General features: G+C 40.3%; 1 protein-coding gene across 3 annotated transcripts; it reads right to left on the reverse strand.

Moving 5' to 3' along the window:
* Window positions 1–1020: 1020 nt before the first annotated feature.
* On the reverse strand, window positions 1021–11603 carry LOC117414766 (peroxiredoxin-like 2A). Of its 3 annotated transcripts, none has more exons than XM_059026005.1 (6): window positions 11449–11603; window positions 7172–7351; window positions 4541–4632; window positions 3402–3542; window positions 2374–2538; window positions 1021–1905 (listed from the first exon to the last, which is right to left on the reverse strand). In XM_059026005.1, the coding sequence occupies exons 2-6, from the start codon at window positions 7347–7349 to the stop codon at window positions 1804–1806; spliced, it is 678 nt and encodes a 225-aa protein (XP_058881988.1). In that variant the 5' UTR covers window positions 7350–7351; window positions 11449–11603; the 3' UTR covers window positions 1021–1803. The 3 variants fall into 3 exon arrangements, with proteins under 3 accessions (XP_058881988.1, XP_058881989.1, XP_058881987.1); XM_059026006.1 differs by lacking the exon at window positions 11449–11603 and adding an exon at window positions 9981–10116; XM_059026004.1 differs by lacking the exon at window positions 11449–11603 and adding an exon at window positions 9977–10100.
* Between the last annotated feature and the right edge of the window lie 563 nt (window positions 11604–12166).

Below are 12166 nucleotides of genomic sequence, written 5' to 3' on the forward strand. Positions count from 1 at the left end.
GTTCATCTGGGAGAACAGCTTCATTTACCATAACGAGGGGAGAGACGGGAAGGAGAGAGACGGGAAGGAGTGAGTATGCCTGTCACTTACTGGAGTTCAAAAGATTTTAAATTCTTTGACAGGTAAAGAATGTGGAGGGGTTTCACTGTGAAGGATGGACCTGCACCATCAAGCAGCTTGCTGTGCTACATATAGAGAAGTCAGTGCCACACTACCTGCCTCTAGTCCAGGCTGGAGCCTCACTTATCACACCCATCACTGTCTGTCCTTTATGTTTCCAGGTTCCATTTCTGTGGGAGTGGCACAGTTAAGAAACTGATCCTCCAGACCCTCGCACCCTGTGCAAGTACCAACATGCCATCTGATCACAGCAGCTGAAAGCTGTGCTGACATGAAAGCATTGAGTTCATGTGTAGAGCTTCACTGTCCTGTATCCAACACTAAAATGAAATACAAAATAAGTGTTTGAGACAGACTGCTGCACAGTAAAACACTGTTGGTTTCTAAACTAATCACATCCAGTTGATTTGGAAACAATCTTTAGAAGGGGAAGGGTTGGCTTTTGCTAAGCTACATATTGTTTTGCTAAGTTCATTAACTGGTTCACAAACTAAACCAGAAAAGGTTTGCTCACCCTCTTTCCAGGGTAACACATGCCAGGATTATCTGCAATCAGGCCTAGGCATAGTTTATACTTGAATGTACTTGAGTGCCACCAGATGGGGAATGAACCATATGAAAAGACCCTTAAGAACCACTGCTTGGAAACTAAAAGAACAGGTTTTTTTTTGCTCTTTTTGGCAGTGGGCTGTACTGGGTCTGAGACATGTCCTGTAAAGATCTGGAAAGTGACGCATGTCTACGGTATGGCAGAAAATCACCCCCACACACACCCCCACCACACCCCCCACCCCCACCCACACCCCCACCACACACCCCACCCCCACCCCCACCACACACACCACCACCACACACACCCACCACCCCCACTCAATTCAAGAAAGAAACCCTGGAGCCAGATATTGCTAAGATTTTTAATATTGCTGTTACATGTTCAGTATTACCAGCCTGCCTGATATCTGTTAGCATTCGGATCTGTAGCTGCAAGTATCAAGTCTGTATCCCCACAGTGGTTTATACACAGACTGTCATTAATACAGTACTGGATCACAATACCTCCAGGCAGTCTGAAATGGCCTGTACATCACACACAACTGGGCTACACTGAGACAGCACAGGGCTATTGTAAGTTAACATCACATGAAAACACAAAAAACAACATACTGGATTCAGCTTCATTCATCAGGCATTAGCAACACCATTTTCAGTTCTAAATGAATATATTCATTTTCTTTTGTGAACAAGAACACACTATCTAAAACAATATTGTTTTAATACACACATTTTAAAAGACGATTCAAGTATTTTTTTATAAATTCAATTTTCTTCTGAGCGATCTATGGGCTTTTAAATATGTATTTCTGTGTCTTCATTATTTTTTTTTATAGTAATCCATGTAACCAAGGGGAAGTGAAGGTTTGTATTATTTTAAAACAAGTACTCTCTGTACTTCTAGGACGGTCACGGGTGAATCTCAAGCCAGCGTCTCTTGTATATTTAACACACAGCCTGGTACAGCAGGATACAGAATACATACATAAAACAGCTGCACCAGTGCCCTCTAGTGTTGTCCAAAATGAATTGCATGTCATGATAAAATCACTGCTTGAAGTGGGAATCAATGTAAATGCTGTTTCCACCAATTTGGAAAGTACAGCTCAGAAATAGTTGTAGTTAAATCTTTTATTCATCTTTCTGGACTTGAATCTTTCTGGCAGCTTCAATGACAGAAGTGATGTTAGCCTTATCCCCAAATTCCTTCTCTCGATGTTCTAGAAGGATGCCCTGAAAACAGCATAAATACATATATATATTATATATATATATATATATATATACACACATATAAAGGTGTGTCAATATGTGAGCGCTATTGCAATGCTACCAGTGAGCTGAAACACGCTAATGGATCTTTGTCACTGATAAAGGAATTAGCCAGGATTTCATGCAATACTGTTTTACACAAAGGCAATAAAAACATACAATTTCAATTCTCAAAGCATTAAGCACATAAGCACCTCTGGCAGATTTTCACTGGTTATCCGCTTCAAAATAAATACAAATTGATTTACAGGATTATACCTTGAATAGCCACTGTGTGGCGCTATTGTCTAAAAGTGAATAAATCAGTAATTCAATGTTCTTAGACTTAACATGAGAGATGAAGACATTTACTCGGCACTGCCATGCAGAACTCAATCCAGATACAGTGCATGATTAGAGTGCTGTTTGCTGCAGCTCCACAATCCTTACCTGTTTATCTTTGCCAATGACAAAGACTCCCCCGAGGATAAACCCTTCCCCCTCCACATTGCCCTGGTACCCCTTCTTCCAGGCCCGGAAGAAGTTCTGCAACACTCCGAAGCGAAACAGCCCCCTTACACCCATCCTACGCTTGTGAGGGCCGTAGAAACGTCTCTGCAGAATTACAAGAGAGGGGATTTTAAACAGGGCTGTAGAAGACTATAGCAAGCAGCGGTTTCCAACTAAAGACAGGATTTGTGACGGGTTTTCTTTGTGCAAGTTCAAAAGGTAGCTTTACTACAGTTCTCTGATTTGATTTGTTATCCGTGCAAAGGCTTTCTTTAACCCAGATAAGAGGGATTCAGTATCTCCCTCGGGCACTATCAGCACTTCTCAGTGTTGAAGCACATTCTGTATGCGGGCCACAAGGTCAGAGATTCAAGCCTTGCCTGACTATAATAACAACTCTGAACACCCCAGCGTGCAATCTTATTACTGTCGGTAATACTGCACCACAGAATGGAAAGGGATGCTAACCAACATTTAATAATCCATTCAAAGTCTTTCCCATTAGCACCCCTTTCTTCTGCTGAAGATCTTTTGGTATGTTCTACTTCAATGTGGAATCTGCATGGATTCAGTGCTGTATATGGACATGTGCCTCTGCTTCCTGGTCCCACGTCATGCTCTGTAGTTCAAAGTCACTCACAATGATCAAGCTGCAGTCATGTGACTGTCAGCAAACCAGATAAGAACTGGCACTGTGGTGCGTAGGGTTATAAGCAATATCCAAATCGAGCCAAGGAAACCCTGCAACTCGCTTAGAAAAAAAATACTTTACTGGTAAAAAAAAAAAACACGCGTACCTTCATCAAAGCTGGCCGTAGCTACACAGTGCTGCTCGGATTCTGTATTTTGGCACAGATCATAGTTTGTATGGAACAGCCACCACTGAGAAGTAATCAGTATTTTCAGCTCTTACAATCTCCACTGCAGTCTATCGCATGGAGTTGTGTATCCCATTGTGAAGACCTCACCTTTTCATCAAGAAAGACCTCTCCCTTGAAATGAGGCTTGAACTGGTTCACCTCCGTGCCCACGTTTTCCTTCACCACAGCGTAGAGAGGAACCCCAAGATGCTCGAGCTCAGGCTTCAGAGAGGACAGCTCCGAGGCCTCCTGCACCACACAAACACAGCAGGAGAGCTTTAGAGAGATCTTACACCAGCCTGACTGCTTCATACATGCTCTCAATGCACAAACACAGCAGGAGAGCTTTAGAGAGATCTTACACCAGCCTGACTGCTTCATACATGCTCTCAATGCAAAGAGGTTAATAAACTCGATGCATGAACAATCAAAACTTGGCTCCTTTTGATAAGCGAAAAACAAATGTCTGACCTAGCGAGATAGGATCATTTATTGAAATCTTATTAACATCTTTTTATTAGAACACAGTAGCATGGTGTTCAATGTTTTGTGGATGGGACCGTAAATATTTTAAATACAGGAAAGCTTGGCTCTATGACATTGATATTTATATACTAAAGTAATTCTGAACGGTAGGCAAATTTCCTGTGAACCCTTAACTCCACGCTCGAAAAACAGTATCAATTCTAATTGATTTAATTTTCAAACTAAATGCTATTGTACGGAGTATAGAGACATTTACATATTCCATCCCAGAAATATTCTCTAATGTTCATTTTCCCTTTGAGAGAAAACAACTGCTTTCCCATTATTATGATGCATTCCTGCTCAGTTCAGTCACACTACCAGTCACACAAATGCTTTATGAAGGAGTCCTTTGCATGTGAGAAAGCGGTATTAACCTTGCAGTGAGAGGATTAATAAAGGATCTTGCAAACAGCTTGAGCTTATTTCAGCAGAAACTAGAGCCGCCCCCAGATCATGAGAATCAGAGTCAGATGATAGCAAATCTCTGCCCTACATCTCGTAATCAAGATACTGTGGCTAACTTCAGCTACTTCACTGAGAAAATGTACTACGCCTGCCTTCATTCTGATAAGCCAAGGGAGCAGAAGAACTGTCAAACCTCCCTTTACTACTGAGGTTAGAGTGTGGTTAAAACTCTCTTCACATCCTGCTACAAACAATGACACATGATCAGCAATTAAGCATTAAGAGAAGGAGACTCCAGACAGGAAACAAAATACCTCTCTGCACAGAAATCATCCAGGCCTCCTGACAGCCATGATCACCGCCCCATTCTTCTCCCAGAGCTCCTTGGCCTTAAAGGTCCTCTCGTCTAGAAGAGGATGAAGAAAGATATTCTTAAATAAACTCAAAGTCTAAGCACGAACCTGTGCATGATTACTACAGCATACACAGCACAGGTAAGCATGAACCTGTGCATGATTACTACAGCATACACAGCACAGGGAAGCATGAACCTGTGTAAGATTACTACAGCATACACAGCACAGGGAAGCATGAACCTGTGCATGATTACTACAGCATACACAGCACAGGCAAGCATGAACCTGTGCATGATTACTACAGCATACACAGCACAGGCAAGCATGAACCTGTGCATGATTACTACAGCATACACAGCACAGGGAAGCATGAACCTGTGCAAGATTACTACAGCATACACAGCACAGGCAAGCATGAACCTGTGCATGATTACTACAGCATACACAGCACAGGGAAGCATGAACCTGTGCATGATTACTACAGCATACACAGCACAGGGAAGCATGAACCTGTGCATGATTACTACAGCATACACAGCACAGGCAAGCATGAACCTGTGCATGATTACTACAGCATACACAGCACAGGGAAGCATGAACCTGTGCAAGATTACTACAGCATACACAGCACAGGGAAGCATGAACCTGTGCATGATTACTACAGCATACACAGCACAGGCAAGCATGAACCTGTGCATGATTACTACAGCATACACAGCACAGGGAAGCATGAACCTGTGCATGATTACTACAGCATACACAGCACAGGCAAGCATGAACCTGTGCATGATTACTACAGCATACACAGCACAGGTAAGCATGAACCTGTGCATGATTACTACAGCATACACAGCACAGGGAAGCATGAACCTGTGCAAGATTACTACAGCATACACAGCACAGGGAAGCATGAACCTGTGCATGATTACTACAGCATACACAGCACAGGCAAGCATGAACCTGTGCATGATTACTACAGCATACACAGCACAGGGAAGCATGAACCTGTGCATGATTACTACAGCATACACAGCACAGGCAAGCATGAACCTGTGCATGATTACTACAGCATACACAGCACAGGCAAGCATGAACCTGTGCATGATTACTACAGCATACACAGCACAGGGAAGCATGAACCTGTGCATGATTACTACAGCATACACAGCACAGGGAAGCATGAACCTGTGTAAGATTACTACAGCATACACAGCACAGGGAAGCATGAACCTGTGTAAGATTACTACAGCATACACAGCACAGGGAAGCATGAACCTGTGCATGATTACTACAGCATACACAGCACAGGCAAGCATGAACCTGTGCATGATTACTACAGCATACACAGCACAGGCAAGCATGAACCTGTGCATGATTACTACAGCATACACAGCACAGGCAAGCATGAACCTGTGCATGATTACTACAGCATACACAGCACAGGGAAGCATGAACCTGTGCATGATTACTACAGCATACACAGCACAGGGAAGCATGAACCTGTGCATGATTACTACAGCATACACAGCACAGGCAAGCATGAACCTGTGCATGATTACTACAGCATACACAGCACAGGCAAGCATGAACCTGTGCATGATTACTACAGCATACACAGCACAGGGAAGCATGAACCTGTGCATGATTACTACAGCATACACAGCACAGGGAAGCATGAACCTGTGTAAGATTACTACAGCATACACAGCACAGGGAAGCATGAACCTGTGTAAGATTACTACAGCATACACAGCACAGGGAAGCATGAACCTGTGCATGATTACTACAGCATACACAGCACAGGCAAGCATGAACCTGTGCATGATTACTACAGCATACACAGCACAGGCAAGCATGAACCTGTGCATGATTACTACAGCATACACAGCACAGGCAAGCATGAACCTGTGCATGATTACTACAGCATACACAGCACAGGGAAGCATGAACCTGTGCATGATTACTACAGCATACACAGCACAGGGAAGCATGAACCTGTGTAAGATTATTACAGCATACACAGCACAGGTCCCGACTGTCAGGCATGTATTCATCCACTGCAATTGAAATTGGGTTCTATGTATTTTGAGAACTGAACTGCAATGCCATATTATTTCAAGATCTTGGATGACTGCTACAATTTCAGGCTGTATTTGAGGCTTGTGGGCGGGGCACTGTAACGTGGAGGAGGCGGTGGCTTCAGGCGCTATTTTCACGTCTTCGTTGAATTGTGCTTTCTCTGTTATGGTGTTTGCAGTCACCCCGAGTGCTTCTGAATGATTGGTCCATTGAGTTATTTGAATTGTGATATAAATCTGATTTTACATGGCTTTGAGCTTCCATTGAGCTCGTCTGAAAACCCTATGTGTCAGAACACCCTTCAATCCTGTGGCAATGGGATTCCTTAAAAATGTGAAGTCGTGGGGGCTAGCAGTGTTGAAAGAGAGGCATGATAATACTGAATCAATAAATCAATCTGTCAGCACCAAGTGTACTGTAATGTATGTGTGTATGGTCCTTGAGTAGCACCTAATCAAATCTTTATAGTACAGTACCACGACACTGTGTGAAATAATAAACCCTACCCACCTTCATCCAGAGTCTGTAGGTCTGTCTCTTCGAGATATTCCAAGGATGCCGCAGCTGGCTTGGTCAGTAGCAGGTTTGTGTTTGCCAGGAAGATCCCAGCAACCGCTGCTCCAATGGCCCCAAGACCAAGTGACCACAATCCCATGGTGAAGAACTCCCCCTCCAGCAGAAACAACATCTCTGCAAAACACGCCATCAGGCACAGTGATGAGGACACAGGACACAGCAATGCACGCACAAAGCTATACTCATATTGCACTTGTATTTAACCAGGAGGTCCCATTAAGACTGAAAGATCTGGTCAAGACAAAACAGGATCCTAATTATTACAAAGTCAATGCTGAGTAACCTGAGTTGGGTTGAACTCTCAAAGCACAATGATACAGAGCATCCAGTCTCCTCTAGGCTGTCACCACAGCCAGCCAGGTTTCTTTAAACACTACTGAAGTATTGTGTCAATAGATTATGATCCACTGTATCAAAAGCCTTATCAATGAACAGAGACACACACTGTACTCCATTTTATCCAAAGCCAAGGTAATGTCATCCGTGAACTTTCAAATTGCTGTCCCTATAGCGTGATTAGATTGAAAACCAGAATGCATTTCTTCAAGTGCATCTGCAAAACAGACATTACATTTTCATGAATAAATATTTAATGAATAAATAAAAATCCTAAATGCCATTCACAAACCTTGACAATTCAACACGATTTTTGGAAAAAGATATGCACAACACACACAGCGCAGTTATAAAGACATGCACAACACACACAGCGCAGTTATAAAAAGATATGCACAACACACACAGCGCAGTTATAAAAAGATATGCACAACACACACAGCGCAGTTATAAAGACATGCACAACACACACAGCGCAGTTATAAAAAGATATGCACAACACACACAGCGCAGTTATAAAAAGATATGCACAACACACACAGCGCAGTTATAAAAAGATATGCACAACACACACAGCGCAGTTATAAAGACATGCACAACACACACAGCGCAGTTATAAAAAGATATGCACAACACACACAGCGCAGTTATAAAGACATGCACAACACACACAGCGCAGTTATAAAAAGATATGCACAACACACACAGCGCAGTTATAAAAAGATATGCACAACACACACAGCGCAGTTATAAAAAGATATGCACAACACACACAGCGCAGTTATAAAGACATGCACAACACACACAGCGCAGTTATAAAGACATGCACAACACACACAGCGCAGTTATAAAGACATGCACAACACACACAGCGCAGTTATAAAGACAGTTTATAAAAATGCATTTCATAGTGTACCTGTAAGTTAAAAAAAGAGGATTTACCTCAAATACCCCTGAATTCATTCATGATACATTACAGCCAATTACATAATGTAACTAAGAAGGCATGCATTTTCTTGTTTCTAACAAAGTTGCCTGTTTCTGTTTCAGTCAAATATCCATAAATGATCAAAACACAAATAAAATGAAACACAAATAAACTACACAAACACATAAATAAACTAAAACACAAATACATACAAATAAACTAAACGCAAATACACAAAAACTAAACACAAACTACACAATTACACACAAATAAACTAAACACAAATACACAAAAACTAAACACAATTACACACAAATAAACTAAACACAAATACACACAAATAAACTAAACACAAATACACACAAATAAACTAAACACAAATACACACAAATAAAAGTAAACACAAATACACACAAATACACACAAATAAACTAAACACAAATACACACAAATAAACTAAAACACAAATACACACAAATAAACTAAAAACAAATACACACAAATAAAAGTAAACACAAATACACACAAACACACAAATAAACTAAACACAAATACACACAAATAAACTAAACACAAATACACACAAATAAAAGTAAACACAAATACACACAAATACACACAAATAAACTAAACACAATTACACACAAATAAACTAAACACAATTACACACAAAAACTAAACACAAATACACACAAATAAACTAAACACAAATACACACAAATAAAAGTAAACACAAATACACACAAATACACACAAATAAACTAAACGCAAATACACAAAAACTAAACACAATTACACACAAATAAACTAAACACAAATACACACAAATACACACAAATAAACTAAACACAAATACACACAAATACACACAAATAAACTAAACACAAATACACACAAATAAAAGTAAAAACAAATACACACAAATAAACTAAACACAAATACACACAAATAAACTAAACACAAATACACACAAATAAACTAAAACACAAATACACACAAATAAAAGTAAACACAAATACACACAAATAAACTAAACACAAATACACACAAATAAACTAAAACACAAATACACACAAATAAAAGTAAACCCAAATAAACTAAACACAAATACACCCAAATAAACTAAACACAAATACACCCAAATAAACTAAACACAAATACACCCAAATAAACTAAACACAAATACACAAAACTAACACAAACTACACAATTACACACAAATAAACTAAACACAAATACACACAAATAAACTAAAACACAAATACACACAAATAAACTAAACACAAATACACACAAATACACACAAATAAACTAAACACAAATACACACAAATAAACTAAAACACAAATACACCCAAATAAACTAAACACAAATACACCCAAATAAACTAAACACAAATACACAAAACTAACACAAACTACACAATTACACACAAATAAACTAAACACAAATACACACGAGAAAAGTATACATACTGACTTCACACGGTGCAGTGCTCCTATGAGTTTCAGAGAAAAGTGAGCAGGATTTCCTAATCTGTGATCTTTGTATCTGCAGTGACAGTTTCCTAGGCTCTGCTGGGGACTGCAGTACGAACTTTGAGCCACAGTAGAACACAAATGCGTTCTGCATGTAAATATGGAGGCCTGCATTTGCATACTTCCTGTAGTAGCCAATGACATCTCACCTGCTCTTGTGTGATAAACTGCAAAACAGTTTGGAACAAAAAAGCAATGCCTAGAGAAGGGGGTTCAAACTGCAGTCCTCCGGCACCTCGAGTAGCCCACGTTTCTGCTAAAACCGCTTCCTTTTTCATTCACTTTGTATTCTAGTGTAGGGCACACATAGCAACGACTGAGGCTTCACACTATTTAAACGATCAGATTAGGCTGCCTGTGAGAGCAGTATTTTATTATGCGCACTGGAAAGCAATGCCAATGTGAAATAAATATTCTGTTTGTGATTGAAACAAAAACCTGTACTGCACAGGATTCCTCTAGTCATTGAGAGGTGTGCTTTTTCACAACCTATACCTTGAAAACTTTCCACTTGAATCAGGGGCTAAATGTACATGACACCAGTGAAAGCTGTCCCCATTGCAGTGAATGTTGTCCCCATTGCAGTGGATGTTGTCCCCATTGATTCAAGCATCAGAACGGCCGTGACTACACTTTGCACGGGCGTGGAGAATCGCTTCTCCAGTAGTCAGGAATCTTGGAAGTGAAAATATGTTTATCTTAAATTATTGACAATATCCGATTCTCAGGAACGGCTTATCAAATTGTTATTAAGCATTTCGTTGTTAATTGTTTTTCTATACTATTATTCTGTAATAGCCGTTAAAGTTTTCGCCATACGGAGTGCTTGATGGATAGCTCTCATTTTGAATGTTCCGCCGTGCAGCATGTATGTTATCGACATAATTGTTCAGATAATAAAATAGGACTCTTTATTAACTAAGGGTATTCAAATCCTCTACCCGTGTATGTGTGTATATTTAGTGTACCATCAGCCTACGCACACACATTGAAGTGCGTGCATTAATATCTTACCAGCAGCGAGCGCATCGTGTGGCAACAAAAGCAAACGTTTGTCATGACACTGCATATAATAATTAATATATACAGTACACTTTCAATATCAGAATACACATTTTGTAACTGTACATATTTACTGACCAACAACAGTACGGTATAATGCCAGACATTTGCACGAACAAAACATTCAGTCATTTGTTTTCCAACGTCCTATTTCAATAGCTTATTCAAATCAACAGCTAAATGGAGCAAAGTTCAGACCAATGTCATCATGATGCAGCAAGTCTGTTCCGAGCTCCACAGCGACTCTGGTGTCACCGCATCTCTCCGTCGCAAGCTCTGTCCGTCTAGGCTGGCTTTTATTGTTTCATACATAGCTTAAATTGCGATTAATTCATTTAAATACTCACAATGACACCTCCGCGATTCCATACCAGGCTGACCTGTTCTCGAGAAGCAAACTGAGTTGTGACGTCATGGAGTTAATTATTTCTGCAGCAGGCATACAGGCATACTCTGTCACACACTGATGCATAGATTACACATCTGCTAGGGAAAGTAATCAATAAAATCAGTGACGCTGTCTGGAATTGAAAGCTCTGTAGCAGCAGCCGCGGATTCAGAGCACTTCACGGCAACCGGTGTCACGTCAATTTATGCTACTTATCAAATATTGCTACTTTGCGTACTGCGCATGCCCACGCTATTTTCACCATGCACTGCTCATGTCCAGGTTATTTTTCCTTAAGACCGAAGGGTATATCACTGCAGAACGAAGGCTCCCACCGCGTAGCTCACGCAGGGTAGCGCTTCATCCACACTCAACACCCCTACCACGTCCATAATACCCCACGAACCTTACGTTTAGGGTTAGGTTATTAATGTTCTTATGTTCTTAACACAATTGTGAATGTTTTTATATGCACATTTACCAGAGTGCTGGTTGTTCTTCATAGTGGATCACAGTATTGTTCAGTACCACGTTGAACTAGTTTAATCAACTGTGCATTACTGTAAGCTCATTCATGATTATTTTCTTAACGGAGAATGTGTATTTAGAAATACATTTATTATTTGACATTAAGGATTATTGTGTTTATTGACAATAAATGCAGGAATAAATACATT

This window comes from Acipenser ruthenus, chromosome 7, assembly GCF_902713425.1.
Source record: "Acipenser ruthenus chromosome 7, fAciRut3.2 maternal haplotype, whole genome shotgun sequence".
In the NCBI taxonomy this organism is placed as follows: Eukaryota; Metazoa; Chordata; class Actinopteri; order Acipenseriformes; family Acipenseridae; genus Acipenser; species Acipenser ruthenus.